Source organism: Denticeps clupeoides, chromosome 9 (assembly GCF_900700375.1).
Source record: "Denticeps clupeoides chromosome 9, fDenClu1.1, whole genome shotgun sequence".
NCBI classification, from domain to species: Eukaryota; Metazoa; Chordata; class Actinopteri; order Clupeiformes; family Denticipitidae; genus Denticeps; species Denticeps clupeoides.
The window spans coordinates 18880451-18904928 of NC_041715.1; the positions used below are offsets into that span (position 1 = coordinate 18880451).

General features: G+C 46.3%; 1 protein-coding gene across 15 annotated transcripts in view; it reads right to left on the minus strand.

The window, feature by feature from the left end:
• Positions 1 to 63: 63 nt before the first annotated feature.
• The window catches only part of mycbp2 (MYC binding protein 2), a 59516-nt gene continuing 35101 nt past the window's right edge, over positions 64 to 24478 (minus strand). For 5 of the 15 annotated variants that reach the window (XM_028992449.1, XM_028992445.1, XM_028992447.1 and 2 more), the window contains 45 exons: positions 24260 to 24478; positions 23562 to 23784; positions 23200 to 23318; positions 23020 to 23107; positions 22897 to 22946; positions 22645 to 22817; positions 21858 to 22002; positions 21562 to 21768; positions 21300 to 21355; positions 21097 to 21212; positions 20907 to 21004; positions 20458 to 20574; positions 19801 to 19941; positions 16213 to 16422; positions 15289 to 15421; positions 15075 to 15200; positions 13228 to 13392; positions 10258 to 11877; positions 10002 to 10171; positions 9394 to 9638; positions 9142 to 9309; positions 8899 to 9056; positions 8604 to 8803; positions 8380 to 8526; positions 8047 to 8207; positions 7629 to 7785; positions 7176 to 7400; positions 6878 to 6943; positions 6398 to 6637; positions 6009 to 6098; positions 5841 to 5921; positions 5497 to 5763; positions 5055 to 5338; positions 4872 to 4968; positions 4570 to 4689; positions 4387 to 4488; positions 4180 to 4311; positions 3966 to 4098; positions 3597 to 3700; positions 3328 to 3516; positions 2677 to 2784; positions 2333 to 2542; positions 1951 to 2058; positions 1702 to 1867; positions 64 to 1366 (listed from right to left, as the gene is read on the minus strand). In XM_028992449.1, coding sequence (XP_028848282.1) covers positions 1251 to 1366; positions 1702 to 1867; positions 1951 to 2058; positions 2333 to 2542; positions 2677 to 2784; positions 3328 to 3516; positions 3597 to 3700; positions 3966 to 4098; positions 4180 to 4311; positions 4387 to 4488; positions 4570 to 4689; positions 4872 to 4968; positions 5055 to 5338; positions 5497 to 5763; positions 5841 to 5921; positions 6009 to 6098; positions 6398 to 6637; positions 6878 to 6943; positions 7176 to 7400; positions 7629 to 7785; positions 8047 to 8207; positions 8380 to 8526; positions 8604 to 8803; positions 8899 to 9056; positions 9142 to 9309; positions 9394 to 9638; positions 10002 to 10171; positions 10258 to 11877; positions 13228 to 13392; positions 15075 to 15200; positions 15289 to 15421; positions 16213 to 16422; positions 19801 to 19941; positions 20458 to 20574; positions 20907 to 21004; positions 21097 to 21212; positions 21300 to 21355; positions 21562 to 21768; positions 21858 to 22002; positions 22645 to 22817; positions 22897 to 22946; positions 23020 to 23107; positions 23200 to 23318; positions 23562 to 23784; positions 24260 to 24478 — 8250 coding nt within the window. In that variant the 3' untranslated portion in view covers positions 64 to 1250. The remainder of the gene's footprint in view (positions 1367 to 1701; positions 1868 to 1950; positions 2059 to 2332; positions 2543 to 2676; positions 2785 to 3327; positions 3517 to 3596; positions 3701 to 3965; positions 4099 to 4179; positions 4312 to 4386; positions 4489 to 4569; positions 4690 to 4871; positions 4969 to 5054; positions 5339 to 5496; positions 5764 to 5840; positions 5922 to 6008; positions 6099 to 6397; positions 6638 to 6877; positions 6944 to 7175; positions 7401 to 7628; positions 7786 to 8046; positions 8208 to 8379; positions 8527 to 8603; positions 8804 to 8898; positions 9057 to 9141; positions 9310 to 9393; positions 9639 to 10001; positions 10172 to 10257; positions 11878 to 13227; positions 13393 to 15074; positions 15201 to 15288; positions 15422 to 16212; positions 16423 to 19800; positions 19942 to 20457; positions 20575 to 20906; positions 21005 to 21096; positions 21213 to 21299; positions 21356 to 21561; positions 21769 to 21857; positions 22003 to 22644; positions 22818 to 22896; positions 22947 to 23019; positions 23108 to 23199; positions 23319 to 23561; positions 23785 to 24259) is intronic. The other 10 variants (XM_028992443.1, XM_028992456.1, XM_028992444.1 and 7 more) reach the window with 9 other exon arrangements.

Genomic DNA, 24478 nt, shown 5'->3' on the forward strand with positions numbered 1-24478 from the left:
TTATATATATATACACACACACACACATATATATATAAAAAGACACAAGACTCAAAAGCAGTGTACCTTGCGAAACAGAAAACCTGGTTTATTACCATTCAACTCCATCCACCACAGATATTACAGAGCAGATTCACAAGTATTTAGCTATAATTTGTCTTATTTTTTGTTTACAGAAGCTGTATTTCATTCCCCCTCCTTCCTTGTCATGGAAAAAGCATTACTGAATCACAATTGCAATTTTTTTGGTGTAACAGGGAGGCTGGGCCAAGGTTTTTTCTGCAGTAAAGTTTTTACATTACAATAATATATACTCACCTTTTATGTGTTTAAAAATTACACAAAGGAAGGGGGAGATCATCACATCAGAGAGTGACAAGAAAGGGTTCACATCAACCTTCAGACACCGCAGACAGTTGCCTTCCCACTACTTTTTTTGCGGAGGAAAACACAACAGCATTTTATCACTGTATAAAAATGTACAGTGGCTTTATTGACATACATTCCATATGTTTACAGCTGCAAGATAGGAGGCACACCCAGTATTGCACTTCATTAAAATATCTGGCTCAAAACATAACCCAGAATATCAAACAGAACTGAAGTGTAGAGTAGCAACTTCCGAATACACCTATTTTTTTGGATACTATCATTATATACAAGATTAAGTAAATCGTACACTTTAGTTTTTCGTCTCTCCCCTGTCACAATACACCGAACAGTCTTTTTCATCTCGTTGCAAGAATTTAATTTTCTCCTCTCAAACCATTATAGACTCAACTGTGGAGAATACTGTACAAGATTACAAAAAAAAAAAAAAAAAAAAGTCAGTTTACATACAACGTCAGTTTAATCTTATAGTTAGGAAGCTGGAAGAATGGCCAGTTTTATCTTCTTTTTTTTTTGTGTGTGTGTTGTGGTGGCATTCGTCCGCAGTGGCCACGGTTTGTATTAAACTCAGTTCTGAATCCTCAACACATCAGTCACCAGGAGGTGTGTAACGTTTATGGGAGATTTTATTGGAATGGCCGCATGCAAACACGTCACAAAGTTTACATTTTTGGGGGGTTGTTCTCTCTCTTTTTAAATCATTTTATATTGGGGGGGGGGTCCTCTCTATCCGGACAAAGCCTGCCATGAGCCTTGTTCACATGGTCTTTCCTGCAACCACAGCTGTGGGCAGTGGTGGGGGTGAGGGGTCGAGGGTCAGTGAAGCAGTCAGCACGGGGTCCTGAGAAGGAGCCTGATGCTCAGAACGTGTGGGCGTTTCGGCACACTCCGCAGCCCAGGGCGAACTCCTCCCCTGTGGGCGGGTGGACCACGTGCAGTGGACACTCGCTTCCTTCCAGCTGTTTGCCTTTAGGACCTGAGCGAAGACGATAAAAAGGTGAGTTCACTGACTTTTCACAATAAAGCACCAAAAGCTACAGAAGTCTGTAGAGGACACACAATTTCACTTTTTTGGTTGTTTTGTTTTCTTGAGATCATGACTTCATTTTCTTGTGATCTTGAGCAAACAAATGTTGTTATCGAGAGATTTTTTATTTTTTTTTGTCAGAAGAGCAAAATTAAGTTGTGATCTCAAGATAACCAAAAAAACGTGCATGTCTAGTACGGACCTCCGTCAAAAGCTGACAGGGATTAACACTACACACAAATAACTGAAACAGGATAAAAAGCATGAAAACAAGGAGAATTTACCAGCAGGACAGTGAGGAAGCTCCTCTTTTGGGACACTGGTCATCCTCTGAAAGTCGTCATGGCAGGCGTTGCAAAAGTGCGTGGTCCCAAAGCAAAAAAACACAGCCACCGAGCAGCAGTAACGGCATTTATACTCCAAGAAGTCTGTTCCGTGTTTGGAACACATCTGTTCAAGAGACGACATCATTGTTATGCAAAGAAACACGGGCCAATGCATCCTTCTGCCTTCAAAAGGTCCACTTCTCTGACCTGTGCTCTGGACACGTCTGAGCATGCTCCACAGATAAGTTCACTGGGGTCGTAGTCGTCCCCCTGACCTGCCTCGGCATCACACCGTGCCTCTCCTCCAAAGTAGGCCTGAAGTAGCAACATAATATATATTATGTGTGTGTGTGTGTGTGTGTGTGTGTAGATTGAAAATAAAATGGCACCAACTTACTAAAATCTGTAGTAATTACCATATTGGCCCAAAACACAAAGACTAATAGAAAAAAGCACTTGTTGCAAAATATTGCATTCTACTGGTACCCTATTATTTTGTGTAAAATACAGAGTACATATCGGAGTTCTACAGCTGCAGAGGCCACGGAAATCACGTGCAAGAAAACCCTGCTGCTAAATGCTCTTGTACCTTCTTGCACTTGTAGCAGACATAATAGGCATATCTGTTCATGGCAAACCCTGCCGGGTCATTGCAGAAGCGAGCTCCAGGAGTGGTGATGGCCTCGCTCTTGTGCAGACCTTCGTACTCCAACCTCATTAGTGCTTTCCGCCTCACATCCTCATAAAGCTCCTTGATAGGATCCAGGAGGTCTTTGATCACTGAATGGTTAATTTTGTTCTGAATGGAGAATGCGAAAAAGGAGAAAAATGGTCAGCGGTGCGCTGTTTATCACAAGTTCCATTTCTGGGACACGACTGAGGAAACATTACCTGAAATATGACACTATTTGGCAGAGAAGAAAATGGGGTTACCTTGCAAATGGGGCAGGACATGAAGCCGAATGTTATTCTAGGCCCAAGCCAGCGGTTCTCCAGAACCCTGCGTGTGCACTGGAGATGGAACACGTGACTGCAGTCCAGCTGTAAAGCAAACATCTTCATTCTCACAAGCATTCAAACACCACTAGCATACGCATATAAGTTATTTTTAATTTTGACTAAATATTAAACAGCATTTAGATTAAAGCAGTCATTTGCTAGTAATTTTCAGCCGTGATGTACGTTTCCTAGCAGTGTTTGTTTTGTCAATGAAATTTATGACAAAATATCTAACAAGCCATTATGATGTGACTAAACGTAAACGCTGGTCATGTGATGACAAATATCACAAACTAAATCATGCAATATTGTTGAGGAGTAAAAACTAGATTAAATGTTTACAAAATAAAAACTAGACTAAAATGTCTACATTTTCATCGACTAAAAAAAAGAGACAAGACATTATTTCCGCTTTTTATGCCGCATTTCTGTTTCTTGCATCGATGAAGTCACTTCCTCAACACGTACTTGCGGCATTACATTTCAGGAGACTTGGGGTGTAAGCAGACGGCTGGGAGGAAATCTTAAACAGAATTGCATTACTAAAATGACTGTTAGGTTCTAGTCTAGTTCTAGTGACTTTACCTGGACGGCAGGAGCTGCAGACAGCGCCTCTGTAAAACAGATCATGCACATGTCATCCGCGTCTTGCTTCAGGGAGCCGGTGCTCTTGTCGCAGCCGTGCAGGCAGGGCAAGCAGACCTCCTCATTTTTCACTCCACCGCATGGGTGGCCGCACCCATGGGTTTTACTGCACGCCAGTTTTGCGTACTCCTATGTGCCAAGGACATGAAAATAAAGTATTAGATACAATTTGGAATGTACATTTTTGAAAATGTATTCTTCCGGTGTACCTGACAGTCCAGGTCAGAACACACGCTGCCGACGGCGGAGAGTTCGGTTCCATTCCTCGTTCCGCAGAACCTGCATGCATCAGAGCTGCTCGATGCAGGTTTACCTGGTAGACGATAAATGAAGAGTTCATAAAAATATCACAGTAAAAACATCGGGTTTTATTTTTTTTATATCACCTTTTGCGCGGATAGGAACACAAGAACAATGCAAAAAATAAATGACTAATGTTAATAATAAAAAATAAACAAGAATTGTGAAACATACATTTCAATAAGATACAAACTTATTAAGAGAATAAAATATTTTGACACCATCAGACATGGGATTAGTACAATTTTATATTATATAAATGTAGTGAAACTAGTTACCCGTATGCTCTCGGAACTCCACCATGGCTTTCATGGTTTTAGAATCGGCCAACGCCATCAGCCAGAAGAGCTTAGTTCGCCCACAGCCCTCGTGGAGGTCCACCTTAATGGCCTCTTCTTCTTCCTTAAACACCTACAGAAAATGACAGTGAAAGAATGACAATCCACCACACATTTTTGGAATGGTGGTATAGAGGGAGGGGCTCGGCCCGACCTGTCTCTGATGCGAGCGTGTGCGTCGGTGCAGGTGGAGGAACCGGTCGCAGTCGGTACAAAGGTTTCCGCACACATTGCAGAGGATGATGGCAGCAGTCTCACCATCATCATGGTTGTCACACATGGGCTGCTTGGGTGGGGAAAAAACATCGGTGGGTGATTATGACCTTTGCATTTAAACATGAACAGCTTTGCGCTCCTGTACCATCTGCTTCTGCTGCCCGTCCTTGCCCATCCACCGGCCTGAGGACAGTCGGTCTACATGATCCTGGTCCAGCACGCAGAGAGAAGCCAGAGCCAGCCACAGCTGAGAACGTAGAAGAGAAAAGCTTACTCAGCGATGAACCCTGGACTGCGGTTAAGCCAGAGTGCAGAGGTCAAGCTGTACCCGAGTGGTGGCGATGCAGCGAGCTGGTGAGCGATGCTCCTCCTCCATCTTCGTGAGAGCAATGATGGTCTCGGCTATGGCGTTCTTGGTAACTCTGGACCAAGCATCAGACAGATGGCCCTAAGGAAGGGGGGAAGAGAAAAATTAAGTCTGCATATAAATATAAATGAAAAGGTGCTCATTTCAATATTTGCTAACTTTTATGGGAGGTCCAAAATTTCCAAAACCCCCTAAAACATGTTTAAAAGAAACAATGTCTGACATTTATAACATTGTATTTAATACGAGTGGACAGAACTCACTGCAGCCATGTCTTTAACAAGTTTGATTATTATCTCAGCAATTTGAGGCGGTGTCGATCCCTTCATCCACCAGTGGTTCTCTCCCCTCCTGATGTAGCTGTGGAACAAAAACACAACCGATTTCAACAAATCCCTAATCAATGTCTACACGTGGGCGGGACGACCGGAGAAGACTGGACTCGCCTGGAGTTGAAGATCATGGGCAGAGTGACCGTGGTGACCCCCTTGCCCCCTGCAGTGCCCGCTGTCCCGGCGATGTTGGCGCCCTTGGCCTTCAGCTGCACGGTCAGTGCCTTGGCGATGCAGCCCAAGAACATGTCCAGGATGCCTGGCTTGTTCCAGTCACCCTTTTCCGTGGAGTGGATGATGTCACTGATGTCGGCTGGGGGCAGAGCCTTCACGCCGATGACACTTGCCAGGCGCACAGGAGTCACCTCGGGTAGGACCCGTCTCAGGAGTGACGTCACCTACAGAAGATCAGTGCACACATGCAGGGTTTTTAACTCTGATCGTTAAATATTAGGGTAACATACCAGAATAAATTCATGTGTCCTGTCTGTACATCACACTTTATTTCTTTGTAGGAACTGTTGGTCTAGTGGTGAAAACACACATATACACACACCTGTCTCTGCACCCGTGGTGAGGCCGTGTGCAGCAGGGAGAAGAGGTCCTGCAACAGGGTAAGCTGTTGGGCCAGATACTGCCGGCCCACGTTGGAGCCACTCAGAGCCAGCACCATGGACAGGAGCTCGAAGCAGTAGGCATCTGACGAGGCGTCGTCGTCGCTGGGCTGCGAGTTGGCGTTCTCCTTGCTGGAGATGGCATGTTCCCATTCTTCCCTGACGCGTGTGGCCTCCATTCGAATGGCCTGGACTATGTGAGCACACACCTGCAGACGAGGAAGCGGAGGTCTCAGTGTAATCGATCATCTACAGAGCAGGGCCGGATTGGACCTTAATTCCATACCTGCTTCTGGAGGTTGGTCAGCTTGCTCCTGCTGAAAATGATGCCCACCATGTGCTCCTTCAGGTCAGCATCTGATGGAGCCTGAGAAAACATTTGAGTTTTTTCGTAGTTTTTCGAGCACATTATGAGCGTTACAGCCGGATAAATGAGCCGCTCACTCGGACATACCTTGTCCTCTCCCTCTGGCGATGACAGCAGGTTCTTCTCCTCCTGCTCGGGGGTGGGCTCGGCATCTCCACAGATCAGCTTCCCAAACACCTACAGACAGAATGCATGTGATTTTAAGGACATTTAATAAATAACCAATAATTGTATACATTGTGTAGGTCCAAAATATGTGTAATTAAGTCTCTCTAAGCTTTTTTTGTATACCTGAAAGCACTTAAATCCATTTTTTAAATAACAGGGGACAAAGAATTTGGGAGAAATTGTATTTTTATACATATGGCTACAGGATGTATAGGATTTATAACTGGACAAAACATCACAAAAATAAATGGTCCCATCCTGCTCTGGCTCACTGACATAATCCTGGTGTGTGACTGACGGTGACCTACCTGCGAGGTGATGAGACGGAAAACCCGGAGAGTTTCTGCCTCACAGTTCTTCTGCTGAGCCACGCTAGCAGAGATCTGGCCAGCTATCTTGATGCTCTCACCCTCCTTCCAGCCCAGAACTTTGACCTGACGCACGCGCAGTGTGTTCTCGGGGCCCTTCAGCTCGATCTTCACCACGTGGTGGTCTCCTCCGGGAAGCTCACTGGTCACCCAGCCCATGTGCCTCGAGTCCAGGTCCACCTGTTCACAAAGGACTTCAACGATCACTCGAAACATGGTGGAAAAATCTGCCACTCGGACTCAAAAGGGGCACCATGGTTTGAAGTTAATTGATTGGTTTCTGCCTTGAAACCACTAAAATGGCAGCTGGATGGGGGGAATGGAATTGGGCCAGTTCTCAACAAGCTGTCCCCAACATAAAAGGAAAACGAAGACCAGATGTCAATAACCTCAACGTCCGCCTGACATTTAAGACCATACCTGTTTAATCCTGCAGAGGTCTTCAACCGCCTTCCCACACAGGAAAGTCATGGTGGTCACCTTGTTCTGTAGATGAGAGGAAAGTAGTTTTCACAGCACGGACGTGAAAATCCCAACTGTCATGGCAAACAAAATCACCAGAAACCCTCCTCACGATTAAAACAACAAAACTACAGACAGAACGCTCATGATTTTAAGGATGCAGCAGGTAACTATAGCAGATAACTAGATTAATAATTTTTTTTTCTCCTCTCTATATTATGCAGTCCATCCATCTGTCCTTGAAACAGTGACTTACTCCAATGTCTCGGGAGTTGTCTACGTGCACAGAGACATAGGATGCGTTGATGCCCTTCACACAGCTGATAGTGATGCTCTTGGTCTTGTTCTTGTCCTCATCTCCAGACTCCCAGAAGGTTTCAGTGGAGCCGTCGGTTAGACTGCCAATCATGGCAGGTCGGCTAGATGTCTTAATGTCCACCACACTGGTTAGATCTTTGAGACACGTTACCACGCATAGTTCCTGCATAGGCACAAATGCAGAACAAGCATTACAACAATTCCATCTAAAACATTTTCCCTTTTTTTTACAACTTATTACAACCAAGATTTTTTAAAAAGTTTACTATAAAGGACCTTTAAAGTATTTACTGCGTCGAGAATATTTCAAATAGCTGTGAATGAGATATTCTTACTCCAAAACCAGAAACCTGCGTGAAAAAATATCCTGCAAGGAAAGTGTAGCATCTACCTGGCTAATGGCTTCATATCCCGATTGCACACTGATGTTGAAACTCTCCTCACTGTCCCCATCATCAGATTTGGACAATATGTTGTTGATGTGATGAAAGACGTTGCTTTGGTGGAGGAACTGATGGTCAGACTGCTTGAACTTCAGGCTCCAACACCTTCCGAAATAAACACAAGGCCAAATATATTCTACCACGGTGCTGATGAAAACCGCACATTTGCAACAAGTCAATTTATGCAAACACAGCAGCGTGAAAGAGAAATAATAAAGTGTAACATCATATAATATTAACAATGAACTTAAATCATAAGTTTTCTACCCGGAAATCTTCACCACATTCAATATGTATCTGTTTCTTGAGACACCTACAGTCACTGATGTAAAGAGTCACAGCGCAGTGGCTGATATTGTGGCAAACCTGAGGGCCATCTGCTGCAGGGAGCTGCCACTGGGCAGGGACATCATTAGGTCAGAGATTGTCTGCAGCAGCCGATGGAAGGTGTGAGGAAGAGGATGAGCTGCCTCTCCAGCAATCACAATGTCAGACAGAGGGTGTTCGCAGACACCAAGGTCTCTCTCCTGCAGTACAACACACACACAGACACACACACAGTTTTGTTTTCATCAATGCATCTTTATGACATAAGACGCAACATAAATTCTGGTCATGCGAGTTTCCATGACTTTTCAATGACTCTGAGGCAAATTTTCATTCCATGACTTTTCCAGCAGTTGTAGAAAACTGCCTTACCGGCTCCATGTTGTCTCTGCTTTTGTTCTCTTCTTCTTCCTCTTCCTCTGGTTCAGACAGTGAAGGGGTCAGAGATGCAACAAAGTGCCACAGGATGTCGTGCAGGCAGGTGGTCTGGATCACGTTGCACAGCAGCCAATTGAATGCCTTGGGAAAGCGACAACAAGTCAACGGTCAGCGGCTTTCGAAGGGAGGAAACCATTCATGAATAATTCTTCACTAACCTCCATTGCGAAGACTCTGCAGGCCGACTTGCGCAGCGCGTGCCTCATGGCCACCTCGAGGCCCTCCAGGTCATGGTGCTGGATGACAAAGGCCAGCACAGGCCACTGGAAGTTCCGTTCACCCTTACTGAGAGAGCCGTGGGCCGAAATAAGCCGGGACAGCTCCGGAGAGGGGTGGCGCAGGAGAGAGGAGCCCACCTCTGCAGAAAAACAGGTCGAATTGAGAGTTACAACATTGACCCCATGGAGCCACGCGCAATTACTTTAGGGTGGTAATTTGGTAGGGCAGACTGACCTGCATCGCCGCTGTGCACCCGGCGCCTCGGCACAGCTTTCACCCGTGCCGGGGAGGACGAGTGCTGCTTGTCGTACTCAGAGGCCACCACAGAGTAGGAGCGTTGGAACACCGTCCGCTTTGCCGTGTCGCTGTCTGTGATGGGACTGGTCTCCAAGCTGGAATGGCCACAAAGACGCAAGCTTGGTCACACCCTCTCGCAGGGCAGGGAAGTCCAATGACGTGGCGGGAACAAGCGCTTACCTCGGTGGCATGGATTTCATGTTGCTCTCTGGCTCTTCAAAAACGTTTGGGCAGGCGTCCGGCGTGACTGAGATGTAGGGGGCAGGGACTGAGGTGGACCTCAAGTAGCGCATCTCATCCTGAAACAGGTTGTCATCTTGGTACGCCCCGAAGGTTTCAGTGTGTTGACTATCAAACCAAAAGAGTCATATTAAGCAGACGCTGGAATTCCAACATTTCCTACCAGCGATAACCATATTAAAACAGCCATACCGTGCCAGTGTCTGCAGGTAGAGGCAGCCGATCTTGTTGGGGATCTCCTCAGAGACGCCCTCCTTCAGGCTGGGAAGGTGGGAGTGGAAGGGCCTGGGCGGGTGGTGGCACAGCAGGCTGGGCTCAGCAGCGCTGCTCAGGGACAACAGGAACAAGGCGTTGGCACGGATCACCTGGTGGGCCTCCATGGTGGGCAGTGCGCGTGGGGTCTTCACCTGCAGGGGCTTCTTTCTGGACTGCTTCACCTGGCCAAAAATCGGGTTTTGAGTATATAAATGGTCAAAAGGCTCATTTTAAGGAAATACGTTTCTTACTAATTAATAAAAAAGCATGTTTGACTAATCTGATTAGCTTCTATTTACAGTCATGACAGCTTTGCACACCACAGGCATCATAAAACCAGCATCATGAGAAAAAGGAAAAGCGCAACCGCACTTGTGTCATGTGCAGTTGACAAAAGTTTGGTTGATTTTGAAGAGCCAAAAATAGGCTTATGTGCAATATCAAAAGAAAAAAAAAAGCACTATAAATGAGTAGATGTGTCAAGTGTGTTGACTGACAACTCATTGGGAAATTCAACACCACCTTTAGGAGATGCAATGCACTACCTTTTCCCTGGCCGCAGTCTGTTTCTCTCTGAGGTATTTCTCTCTACATCGGTCACACACCAGGTACCAGGTACTTCCTCCAATGCCTCCGTCGCCGCAGTTACCCGCCCATCCGCCGCAGAAATGCCCAATGCTGTTGTAGCCCTGGCCTCCGGCGTAACGACCACAACCTGCCAAGACGGAGGAAATCTCCATGAAATTCCATACGCTGGTAATGGACCAGCATCCAAACCTCCCTGGAGATTGAAGCTCTTACCTGGGTGGGCCTGCCTCATGTGGTAGGTGACAGGATAAGGATGGGATTCTCCACAGAGTTCACAAATGGTGTCCTTTTCCGGGCCTCCCATTGCCAACTGGGCCATCTCCCCGAACAGATTCCCCCTGGGCCGCACTTCTGCCTTCTCCCTTTTCTTCTTCTCCTTCTTGGCCTTCTTGCTGTCCTTCTCGCTCTCCTTTTTCTTAAGGATGGCACTGGAGCCTGGGCTTGGGAAGATCATGTTCTGGGTGGCGGCTTTGATGGTTGCCATTGAGATGTCTTCCCAGAACGCTACAAGATGCTGCAGGGTGAGGGGCAAGATGGACTTGGATCTCATGGAGGAGTGGCTGTTCACCTCATAGGACACGCCCTCTGCTTTACCATCCTCACACTTCTCAGGGAGGGGTGGCTCTTTGAGCATAGAAAGAACCTTGTTTTTGTTGATGCTGCCCATCTTGGAGATGTCGGGCCCGTGCGGTGAGATGTTGAACATGTTGAGGGCCGAGGAGATCTCCAGCGAGTGGCGGTTCTTCAGCTTGTTCTCCTTCTCGTCCAAACCCTGCTGACAGCTGAGCGAGCTGCGGATGGGCGCGTGCTCCTTCGTCAGCTCTGGGTTGAACTTCAGGAAGGAGGAGCACGCCATGGCATCATGTACGATGCCCTCGTGCCATAAGAAGGCTGCAAAAACGGCACGAGCGCACTCGGCCACGGAAGGAGACATCGCCTGCTTGGCCGGCTCAGTGTGGCGCATGCTCTCGCCTTTGAAAAGGGGTCCAGACTTTTCTTTTTTGGGACGCACGTGCCTGCTGGAGGTCTTGCGGCTGACTTTGGGTGAGGAACGGCTCTCCTGCTCCTCTCGGACCGGGGCCTTCCCGATGCTGAAGTGCACTTTGGAGGAACCCTCCTCAGCGCCGCACAGCTCAGCGTTCTCATCATTGGCTTCTTCGTTTGACAGCAAGGTGCTTGAGGTGCAGACCTCCACCACCTCTCTGTGGAGGTTCTCCTGGACCACGTGAGGTGAGGGGGCCCGGTTCTCTGCATTGCTGCTTCCTTTGCCTTCTTTGGGAGAGATCTTTGGCTTGGGTGAGGTGGACCTTCCCCGTAATGGCTCCGTGAGGGGCACTTTCTTTTTCCTTAGAGTATCAGGGTCCAGAGTGTAGGAGTCAGACTTTGACCTCTCGCGTGGTGGATCCAGCCGGGCCTTCGAGGAAGGGCTAATTTTAGGAGGTAAGTTCACATCATTGGGAGAGGTGGAACGAGGGGAGCTAGTGCAGGACGGGCTGGACCTGCCTGATGTAACGCTTTTCTGTTTGGGGGAGGAGGACCTGGAGCCCGAGTTGGGAGACTCCGCACGCATACCCGAGGTCCTGCCATCGGCCTTCAGGGCCTGCAGTGTGTTGTGATTGGGCGAATGCGAGCGGCTGTGTGAGTCGGACCTCAGCTTAGCGGTGTCTGACTTCAGGATCAGGGCCTCGCTTGCCGAAAGACTATCACAGTTCTTCATCTTGCCCTGGTCTGAGGACGTTCGACTGGAGCGTCCATCAGGTTTTGGCGAGCGGCTTTCCTGCCGGTGCTTCCCAGCTGGGGACATGGGACGGGCTCCTGGATTCGCCCTGTCAGCTACACACAACAACATGACCATGGTTACTACAGAGAATCCGAATTCCTAAAACAGAGGCTCCCGAACATTAAAAACAATCCATGGGAGAAAACTGGAAGCCGTTGAAAGCAAAGAATGAACATTATAAAGAGAGGAAGGGACAATGGAATACACCATGAGATTCTGGGAGGGGGGGGGAATTATTAAACCAAGAATGAAGTCAATAAAAAAAAAAAAAAAAACTCCAGAACCAACTGACTCATCTGCTTTCAGACTGTAGCTAAATAGAAATAAAAAAGGGCATTAAAAAAAAAAAAAAAACAAAAAAAAAAAACAGGGTACACCATTCATAAGGAGCCCTCGCTATCCAATCCTGTACAGACTCAACAGAGCGCTCACAGAGCCGCCGATAAGATGGAGCCAGCCCTCTGTCTCCGGGGATCCCACCAGAAGCCATGCATTACCCACCCTTTTGTCTGAGGGCAAGAGATGAGAGAGCGGTGCCACCGGGCCCGGCCGCACTGCTTTTGTGCGCACGCTCACGCGAAGCAAGGCTGCGCGATGAAGCATCTACAGCGGAAAACAGTGGCAAGTACAGTGAGCAACAGGGCATGAGAGGAAACCATCAGAGAAAGAGACATGGAACAGAGAAAGAGAAGTAACTGAACATCAGAGTGTTAAAATTTGGAGAGAGAAATTGGGACTAAAAGAGGTGGAAGAAAAAGGAGACAGTAAGAGAGAGCAGGCGCTGGAGGAGTCCATCAGAGTTAAGTGTCTTGCTCAGGGACACAATAATAGCAAGTGGGGTTTGAACCTGGTGAAGCAGGATCCCCAAAATATACTGAGCTTGTTTAGCTAAAGTAGACTAATGTAGCCTGCATGTTTAAGTCTGTACGATTCACTTACATCTTAGCAGTTAGCAGGTAGAGCAAAGTCAAAGTTATTTGATCTGGCTTGTTATTATTTCCAAGGTTTGTGTTGAAAAAAACTGAAAAAATTGGATAAAATACATTTAACATTAAAATAAAAAAATGATAAAGCTTGCTGCATACTATGTTTAGTACAGAAGGAGTGTGAAAAAGCGACAGAGAGATGCACGGCCGAGCAGGTAGACATCAGAGTAAAGGCGGCGGCAGCTGTTAAAATGGTGTTGAGATGAGGTGTGGTCGGAGCTGGGGGGAGAAGGGCCACCTTCTCACACACAGGGTAAGCGGATATGGGAACACATCTGTAATGACATGGGTGAAGGGCTAACGGACTGGGAGGAAGGGGGGACAGAAAAAATAAAAACAAAAGACAGACAGACAGACAGACAGCACCTGTCCAAGCGAACACTGCCACTACACTGTTGGACAGAGGGACAGACTTACTCGAAAGCTGTGGTTGCGGCTGAGGCAGCTGGGAAAGGGACTGTCCAAACACAAATGGACTGGTGACAAGGGAAGAGGGAGGTTTGGTGGCTTGCTCAAGGGCGGAGGGAGCTGGGAGGAAAGGCCCAGACTGAATGGAATTCAGTATGGCGCTCAGGCGGTCACCTGCAACGTGGAAGACAACGGAAGACTGGAGCATTTACCATCCTCCTGAGGGAAGCACCACACACACGCGCACGCACACATCGGCAGTCTCACCATCAGCAGGGGGTAGGCGCTTAGGCAAATCCATGATTTAAAAAAAAAAAAAAAAAGAAATAAATCACTAACAAGCCATGTAGTCTAACAGGCGATGGAAATGGAATCGGCTTTCTCTACATCACCATATGAAAACGCTTGCACGTCCTACGTGGATATTGGACAGTACAAAAAAGAAAAGAATTCGTAATTTAGCAGACACCGTCATCCATTGCTGAATGCATATAGGACTAAAGCAGTATAAAGTTGTATATAGGTTTATATAAGGTTTACAGGAGTTTTTTTGCACTATTGTGCAGTCCTATTAACCACTGTGCATTAAATAAAATCAATAAAACATTTAAATTAGAATTAAAAAAATAGAATTGTCAATCAAGTGAAGATGCGCAACTTATAGTACAGTACTAGAGAATGTTAAAATTAGGGCTGGGGCAACGCCGATGCGTTGGACCCAAAATAAAGATGCCGCCGCCGCCAAGTAGCAGCAACACGAGTGACTCAGAGATTCAACACTGCAAGAAACGAGACTGTTCATCAAAGGTGGGGATGAACTTCAACGTGGAAAGGAATTATTCTGGAATTTTATACTCTATATTGGAGTGGGGGAGGGGGAAAGGTGGCTATGGGAGGATACTTGAGAAAATCTTCTGAGTGACCTTTTTGTTCTCTTTTATTGTATGCACTTTATTATTATTATTATTATTATAATGTTATTATTTATTTTGCACATATTTTACAATTTCTTTACATTTATTTAGTATTAGTATTGAAATTTTCCATTCAGATATGTAAATTACAAATTGATATATTAGTTGATTAATTTGGAAATAGATTAATTAATTTGGAGAGAATAAAATTCAATCAAAAAGAAAAAAAATACTGTATCGTTTTGCCCTGACCTATTTAAAGTGCAATGCTGTAAATGACAAGAAATAATAGTCTGCCCACTGTAGAGAAAGCCAAACCTGTGACCAGGCCTTCGACTAAGAGAGGAAGGCACATCAGGTGAAGATGTGACAAGCACGTGCAGTCAGTCATGCCTCACACGGCACCGATGTTAGGCATGAGAAAGAGAGAGAGAGACAGACAGGCATGCGGCATAAAACTCCCGAAGGCTACAGGCAACCAGCTACCTGCGGCATAGGGATTTACCCCATCCACACACATTTTAAACTCCATACTGATGGCTTACAACCACATTCAACCGCGAACCTCGACACGAAACTGCAAAATCCAGATCCAGAAGAACACCGTGACTAAGGCAGAGGTTCTAACTGTTAAAAATCTCCTCTAGTAATAGCGAGAAAAAGAATTTCAACAAAGACTGCTTTGGAAAAATGAAAAAAAAAAAAAAAAAAAAAATGCTAAAAAGGCAGACAATGAATAAGGTTGTGATTAGTTCTCAAATCCTAATCCAGTAGTACCACCAGCCAGATCCTCTCATTGAATCATTAATACCGATGAGTGTACCATACCAGAAAAAATAAATGAAATAAAATAAAAGCAGATAAAATCTGAACCAGACAGCTCTGCTTGGGATCCAGCTGAAAACACGTGGCTCTTCCGGGCTTATCCACCGCCCGTCTCACCTTTGTTGTTGGAGAGGCCATAGTCGAAGCCTTGTGCCCCGCTGCTGCCCATGGCCCGGTTGAAGGCCTGCAGGGAGAAGGGGCTGGGAGGAGGAGTCTGCGCCCCATGCTCCAGGATGGCCTGTTCTGTTGGGACACGGCCAGGAAGGGTCAGCCCATCACACCCAGACATTATGGGACACAGCGGGTAAAAGGTGTCTAGAGGGGGTCTTACCTTCCTCATACCGGAGGTACTGGTTTCCCACCCGGTCACGAGCCAGGGACCAGGCCTCGCCCTCGTCGCTCTCACAAAACTCCACCACGCTGTTCTTATCCAGCTGAACCCAGGTGCCCTCTGAGTTTACCACCTGGCACACACACAGCCGCATTTTTTCCTCTCACGGACACACACACGCTACACAAGCTACAACATTCTGCTCATGCATGTGCATTACACGTCAGACAAGGTAACAGTGCACCAGTTTCACGACGGCGGAACTGCCCAAGATTATTTCATTTAGAAAAGGGAAACCCCATTAGTGATGCCGGTCTTAGCTGGTCTGGGAGAGAAAACACAAGAGCTGGTTTCTGTTTAGCTTTCCTTGGAGCACAGGACAAAACATGAGACACTCTGTTTGGATTGAGGGAAGCAACCCAAGGCAGCATGACACACCACAACCTTGGAGGAGAGTCTGAGAAGGACGGTGCACATTTTTAACGCATTCATGTCCAGACATGGAAGGTTAAAATGTGCTTGGAGAAGAGAAAAGAAAAAAAAAAATAAAAATCAGAAGAGGGCAGAGAGACTCATTTCAGCATTGGCTTCAGCTTTGGGATGGAGACCAGTAGATTTTACTTTGATGGCAAAAATACCAAATGGATTGTTAATAAATGCTAGAACAATACATCTTAAATCAAAGCTGAAGCCACTGCAAATGTGTTATTGAAAGAATGTTAATGATGCAAAATGACAGTCCACACCCAGCCCCAAATTGTATGACATGTATTGTCCCCAATTATAAAGGAAAGTACAAACAGGACAGAATTTTTTAAAGAAACTAGTGTTACAACAATTCCAGAGCTAGCAAACAAGTAAGAAAATGGAGCAGTAAAGTGAGGATTTATTTGCAGCCACAAGAATGCATCTGGCAGTCCGTACCTCGCCTACCGCCTTGACTCTGTTCCCCAGAACTAACATTCCAATAGGGATACCCCTAAGGTTTGGGCAGCTTCTGACGTTGTGACCCGAGGGTCCCGTCTTCACTACCTTATAAACACCGGGTCCACCCAGGCCCGCCCTGTCCTGCTCTTTCATGGCGGCCTCGAGGGCCGAGCAGCCGTCTAGCTCCTCTGAGTGTGCTCTGGCCTCCTGCAAAAGCGAAGGGACACAGGTCAGTCAGTCTTATTTCAACCTCAAATCTCCAATCATTTTCAATTCACCCGGAGTTGTCTGACTGAGAGACCCTATGCTAGGGGTGCACAATCTCACAATCCAATTTTTGATACTTGGGCTCATTGTTCAATTCAAAATCGATTCCCACAGAAAATGCATGTTCAGGCTGTGTTATCTCCAGATTCAACGTTGACAGATTTGGTCAAGCTGAATCTGATATTTATCTATGTACCTTTTTAAAAAAAAAAAAAAAAAAAAACTATAAATCATTTTGGTATGCATTTTGGCAAACCAGAAAACCAGTTAAGGAGAAGTAGAGCTTCATTAAAAAGTTCTCTTCAGTACTCAGCTCCACCCGTATGGAGCTGAAGCTCGGTCAGGAAAGTAAAAAAAATCGATTTTGAATTGGTAGAGTAATGAATCACAAGTGTAATGCAACTTACATGTCACTCACTATACAAACATGACTTTGACAGTAAAGTAAGCAGACAGATACCAAAACATAACTATGAGCATATGGAAATAAGTCTAAATTTTTTCCATTCATAAAAAAAGAAAAAAAAAAAAAAACTACAAATGACCAGATCAGCTAATGGCTGATATATATATATATATATTTATATATGTTTAAAACATGACAAAAGTTCAACATTGTCTGATCAGGTTGCATGCTGTTCCACACAGAACCACAGTACAGGTACCAGCCTTTCAAATATAACATGCGACTTAAATACTCCACATGCAAAAAGAAAAATACACTTAAAATCATTAACACAATCATTGAATAAAATGTCCATCACAGATCTGGGTCACCAGTGAGTGTACCTCAGCAGAAAAGTACGGAGTACATGTTTACACAGGATTAAATATGGACATGCAACTCAGCTGGACGGTATCTGACGAAAATAAATACAAACATTTTAAGGCCTAGAGCTGAAGACGACAGAAATGAACAGACAGTGGTGGAAAGCAAAAAAGCAGCCAAGCCATTCACATCCCTCCTCCAACTCACCTGAGGGAACAAAGTTAAGGAGGTCCAAGATAAAAAGTCCGTATCCCTGACTCCTTGGCTAGTGTTAAAGGCATTCTGAGCAACAAATTATAACACAAATTATAAGTCGCGGCAGCGGACTACCTCAGGTAGGGAGAGGCAAGGATGGATAGTTTTTACTTGGAAGAAGTTATTTTTTGGAAGAGGTTTTTTTTTTTTTTTTTTTTGGTTTGTTTCTCTCCCCCGAAAAAGCACACTGCTCAAAAAAAAGGGAACCAGGACAATGTCACTCCAAGTCAATCGCACTCCTGTGAAATCAAACTGTCCACTTTGGAAGTCAACGCTGTCAATGAGTTTCACATGTGTAGAAGGAATAGACAATAGGTGGAAATTATAGGCAGTTATCAAGACGTCCCCAATAAAGGCGTGGTCATGCAGGTGGTGACCACAGACCACTTCTCAGTTCCTATGCTTTCTGGCTGATGTTTTGGTCACTTTTGGTGGTGCTTTCACTCTAGCGGTAGTATGAGTCTACAACCCACACTAGTGCCTCAGGTAGTGCAGCTCATCCAGGATGGCACATCAAAGCGAGCTGTGGCAAGAAGGTTTGATGTGTCTTTTAGCATAGTGTCCACAGCATTGAGGCGGTACTAGTACACAGTCCAGTACATCAGGAGACGTGGAGGAGGCCGCCTTTGTGCATGGAGGAACAGGTGCACTGCCAGAGCCCTGCAAAATGACCTCCAGCAGGCCACAAATGTTCATGTGTCTGCTAAAATGGTCAGAAACCGACTCAATGAGTGTGGTATGACGGCCCTTGATATGACGCGAGGGCTCAGGACGTTTGGCATGTTCCAGAGATTCACTACTAGCACCCTGTGCTGTTCACAGATGAAAGCAGGTTCACGCTAAGCACATCTGACAGACATGACAGTCTGGAGACGCGGATGTTCTGCTGCCTGCAACATCCTCCATTGGTGTGGGGTGGCATTTAATTGGGGGACCACACAGCCCTCCATGTGCTCACCAGAGGCAGCCTGACTGCCATTAGGTACTGAGATGAGATCATCAGACCCCTTGTAGATGCTATATGCTGGTGCGGTTGGCCCTGGGTTCCTCCTAATACAAGACCATGCTAGACCATTCAACTAAGTATTTAATAAGATTATTTAATTTATTCAGATCTAGGATGTCTTTTTTTGTGTTCCCTTTATTTTTTGGAGCAGTGTAATTTTAAGGCCACTGAGGCCTGTTTGGTGTCTTGTAGCGGTTGCGGATACTCAGAAAAATGGGATATGGACTGATATTGCACTGATTTCCATGAAATTGCATCCAATTACAATAGACCCAGAAAATCGACACAGACATACAATGAAATGTACATTATCAAATTCTGCAACACCAACAATATAAATAATAATACAATCGTCAATTTGTGGTTATAGAGAGAAAACCATGAAGAGAAATCAGTAAGCAACCGATCTGGAAATCTGAAACAATCTTCCAAAAAAGTTGTAGTGTGTCATGCTGTTATTTTAAAGGAACCCTAAAGCAGCCGAGGGTGCTCCACAACTGCGGAAACAACTTTTCAGACAGCTGGTTGTTCTATGGCAGAAAAATGACAACTTCTTAAGGCTGCGTGAATCCGTCATGTTCATTTTGAAAAGGTATTCATGCCATGGAGCAAATGCCATCATGTTACAGAGATCATGAGAACAGAAGTGCCTTCTTGTGTGAAGGGCCTAGAGAAAAGCCCAAGCACACCTTTGAGCCACACAAATGTTTCCTCCCATGTCGCAAACGGAAACTAAATAGGGGTGGGCGACACAAAAAAGTTTAAACAACCTTGATATTATTTGACATTTTGGTGATAATGACTTGATTATTGACTTAGTCAAAATAACACCCGGACCCGTTATTCTTGGTTTTGTTGGCATCATGAGTCAAAAAAGGCAATCATGTTTTAGACAAGAGGCATCACCCACCCCTACAACCAACCAGCCAACACATTTCCTTTATTAAAGTGTTCTGAGACATGCACCGGGTCCTTATGATGCCGTGACCTTCGGTGACTATCCAAATTTAAGGTTTAACGCCATACACACACACACACACACACACACACACACACACACACACACACACACACACACACACACAACATGCAAAGGACATACTCAGCTTGGTTTTGTTTGTGACACATCATGCACTAAAGTCTGTGGGGGACTGGGGGCTCGGAGTCCATCCCACACTAGTGGAATGGATCAGCTCTTCCACATCTACACTGACTAGGACTTCCTCTCATTCCCAAAACGAGCAGCACAGCCGCCTCTGGTGCTCTGCGGTGGGAGGCCTTTACTTACGTCGACAGACACCAGAAGAGTCCTGCCCAGATGCTGGTTAAAAGAGAGGCACCAGGCTTCAGTGTACCCATTCATGTTGGGAACATACTTCTTTACTGTCTCATCATTCAGTCTGAGCCACACACCATCATCATTGTGGATCTATGGGGAAACAAGCAACAGAGCGGAGCCATGCCCTCCAATAACTGCTGATCAGGCCCTCGCAAGACTCACTCCAGAGGCTGCAGGAAGGAGGCAACAAATTTACACACTGGCCTGAAAATAAGGCTTTCAAACCATGGTGTGGACAAAATATCCCAATGCTGTTAGATACATACATTTATAACAAGTGTTTTAAAATAAGAGTGGTTGTATTATAATTAGGCAAATACAATAATCATTTCTGGTCATTCCTGCAGCCTTGGGGTCTCTTGCACGTGTATGAAGCAAAACAAAGGCAAAGAAAAGATTCCTGACAAATCAAACTTAATCATGTGAGCTGAGAAGTGCAGCGGAATTGGTTTAAAGGCTCGAAAATTACACAATTACTGCAATCAAGAGTAATGAGGGTGAGGCATTACATGAGGAAAAGAGAGAGAGAAACAGAAGGAGGTCAACAGGGGTCTCTCTACAGACAGAAGAGTAACGGGAGTTTCACCCTAGTCTACAGGCATTTACCTCATCAATGAAAGTGATGGTGCCATTGACTTGGACTATGCCTATCTGTTCGCTCTGCAAGGATGGGTGGCTACGCACACGCAGCCCTGCGCTGTCCTTGGCCACAAATTTGCGGACCTGAGAGAAGCAGAGACAGGGAGAGAGTGAGACAGATGAGCAGACAGCAAGAGGGACCTGAGCAGGGCAGGAAACGCACGCACCACGCACTCACGGACCCACCCACAGCTAGGCGAAGACAGGGGGGGGGAGAAGCGGTTAGAGCTCGATTTCAGAACAAAAAAAAAAAAAAAAAAAAGGTGCAGAGAGGGAGGAAAGCACAGCCGGTGGAATTAGTGTGTTGCTTGTTTCCCCTCCAACTTTTGACGGTCTTCACCATCCTGACCTCTGAGATTGAGACTGCTGAGGCGTAAGGGAAGGACACCCGTCTCTGACCTTCAATAAGGGCTCACCTTGCTTGGTTGAGGCTCCGCTTTTGGCTTGACCATCTGCGTTCCTGGAGGAATCATACCTTTGGGCGGCTCCTTCACCTCCACTTCCAAGCCTGCATCTAAAAGGCAGACAAACGTTCCGCACTTACACTACAAGCGTTTGTGGTTCAAAAAAGGTCCCACTTTCCGGCAAGCAGTGAAGGACAGGTACCGATTTCGATTCCATCGATGGTCACGTGGATAGTGTAGAGGCCGACCGCCCCGGGGGTCCAGTTAGCACTGTAGGTGCCGTCTGTGTTGGCCCTGATCAGCATGTTCTCGCTGGGCCTGAGGAGCACAGCGGTATGAGCACTGTGCCGAGGCAGCAGGAAGAATGGAAAAATCGATCTGACCGTGCAGGTGGAGGTTTCTTACCTCTTGGGAGTGGGCGAGGCAAAGCGCAGCTCCTCAAAAGAGTAGTTTTCATACGCCTGAGTAAATACATGAGCACGTGAACATGAATAACAGAAATGACTCAACTACACTACTGCTAGTCGATCATTAAACTTGAAATAAATTAATTAATGTCCCTTTTGTTTAAGCGGAACAGCCTACCTCATTATTTTTTTGGACCTGCTTAATCCTAAAATATAGAGCTACATATATAGAAAGGTATGTGAAATATGAAGAATAGAACCTTCATCATGGTGATTGCAATGTAGCGGGCTTCTTTGATGATCATTGGCTCATACGTGGCCTCGAGTTTAGGGGTAGGCAGCCCTCCAAAGGTGAGGTCAGTGCCAGTGGAGGAAGGCGAGGACGTGCCAGGAAGCCGCTGCAATTTCCGCAGGTTCTCATGCTGCATAGACTTCTTCTGAGAGACGGGCACTGCTTTAACCTCCACCTGAAATCCGGATTCGGTTTACTTCACCACATGAAAAGTTTTGGCCTAGGAAATCTCTCTCGGACTACTGCGGCAGCATTAATGCAGACCTTCATGTTGGGAACATGCACCACGTCTCCATATTGATCTTTGGTCTGCACCACAACGGTGGTGGGCCAGCCACAACGGATGTCATCCTTGTTCAAGATCAGCGCGGTCTTCTGAGGGTCTGCGTAAGAGTCTGGCTGAAGCCACCTGAATGGGACACGTAGAAATACAATAAGAAAAAGCCAAGGCACCTTGATATTTACATTTACGGCATTTATCAGACGCCCTTATCCAGAGCGACAGTCCCCCCCTGGAGCAACTTAGGGTTAAGTGTCTTGCTCAGGGACACGATGATTTGAACCTGGATCTTCTGGTTCACAGGCCAGTGTGTTACCCACTATGCTACTACCACCCTGATATTGACAGTCTTTTTACTATTACAGTTAGGATGTGATAATAATCAGTGGCGACCTAGCGGTTAAGGAAGCGGCCCCGTAATCAGAAGGTTGCTGGTTCGAATCCCGCCAAGGTACCACTGAGCTAAGTACAGTCCTCACACACTGCTCCCCACTTGTCATGGCTACCCAGTGCTCACCAGGGGTGATGGTTAAAAGCAGAGGACCCATTTCGTTGTGTCACCGTGTGCTGTGCAGCAGTGTTTCACAATGACAACCACTTATTACAAAGATTAGAACTTTGCACTACGTCTTTTTGCACACTGTGAATCTCCAAAGCATTGCAATCTCGTCTCTCTGTGTACTTGTATATAGTGAGATGACAAAGTGGACTTTGACTTGACTGTGATTGTGTCGACAGATGGAATTAATGTGAGGGTCTGTTGGGACTCACCTGGCCAGTCGTCCTCCACTGGAGTTTTGTACACAGGTAATGAAGTCCTCCAGGAAGGAGTGCTCGTTGGTCTGCAGATGCAGCGGCAGATTCCCCTCCAGAGCCTCCATGATGGTGGGGGAGTGGGAGAGAGCCAGTCCCTTACCCAGAATTCCAGAGTGAGACTTGCAGACCTGTCACAAAACAGTTTAACATTACAACCATAACACAGGTGTCACAGGTATTGTGTGTGAGGTCTTATGAAGTCATTACCTGCAGAGAGGCCTCTTCGAGAATCTCAAGATCTTCCTCAAGTTCATTCCCTGAAAAACAAGTTGGGGTGAACAACATTTACTCTGAAATTGCTCTGATATGCAGTAAACGTTTGCATCCTACCGATGGGAAGAGCAAGGTCCTTCTTCATGAGTGCAGCAGCGCACACACTGCCCAGGTATGCCAGCTCCTTCTCCAGCTGGATGATCCCCTGCCCAGAGCAACTCATTAATGCCTCCGCTACGAACACAGCGACCCACATTCGCCACTCTCAGTGAGCACAGCAGTACAGGGCTTATTTACCTCATCCACCCCGGGGTTGAACTCGTAACCAACGGCCACACATTTGAAGCCATAAAAGCAGGCCTTCTCGTCTTTCACATAGTCGGATGCGGTCTCAAGAGAAAACACAACTTCATTTCCTGCGTTAAGACACAGATGGGAGCATGAGAGCAGCAGACAGCAGTGTGTAAAAGCAACAAAGCCAGAACACACGGTGTGTTCTGGTGGAAAAGCTTCTCTAAATCATTTGGCAACAAATGGTTCCCAAATACTCTTGGAACCTCCAGAAAAGGGGTGAAGGAACAAGAATTTGAATCAGAACAGACACTGGCATGAACGAGGGGGTCTAATCGGGCTTTAGCGAACACAGTGAACAGTGTTACCTGGCAGCACAAGCACAGTGGTCGGCCAGCCATTGGAGCCGGAAAACTTCTTGAGCTCGGTCCAGGTGTTGATGGTCTCGTGGGCCAGGGGCTTGGCGCTGAGGGCAGAGAAGTGCAGTGCACGGCTGGGGATGAGCAGCCGGAGCACGTCCTCAGGCTGGGCCGTGCCACATTGCTGGTCAAACTCTACAGTGGTCCAGCGGACACAATCCGGAAAAGATACCTACAAATGGACACCAGAGGGCTCTATGAATGCTAGAGTAGAGCTGTAAATCCATATTTATCATTTTAGTCGGGTCGAGCGGTTAATCACCAGTCTCGAACTTCCGGTCTATAGTACCTATTGTTTCGCAGCTTGAAAATTTGTTTTAGTGATTGTTAATAAGGTTTTGCATGGTCTAAGTATCTATTATTAAATGATAATGTTTTAATGAAACTTGAATTAGATTTTTAATTCTTGGCCACAGTCGCTCCTTTTAATTATCGTGAGAAAGATGCGAATATGCTAAGCAGGTGAAACGGACTATAGCGTTCGTGCGCACAAAGAAAGCCAGGTTTTTAAAAAGCTGTATAGTCAGGTCGGGGTCAGGTGGGATTCTGTTGGGCTGGGGCCGGGTCGGGTCTTTTCAGACTTCATTACAGCTCCAATTGTCAGTATAGGGCTGTGGTCGTGGACATAATGTGTCATACAATCGTACCTTGTACTGAGTGACGCCAGCCTGCTTGTAGGGATGGTCGCTCTCGATGACGGCGTAATGGCTGGAGGTGGTGCAGGCAGACAAGCCCTGCTCTGGCTGGTTACCCGTGGTGCTGTCTGTTGATTGGTTAGGGTTGAAGGCGGGTGGGGCGTACTTTTGGTTCAGAGCAGAGACTGCTGGGAGAAGCTCCTGCACAAGGCCAAATACTTCTACTGCAGC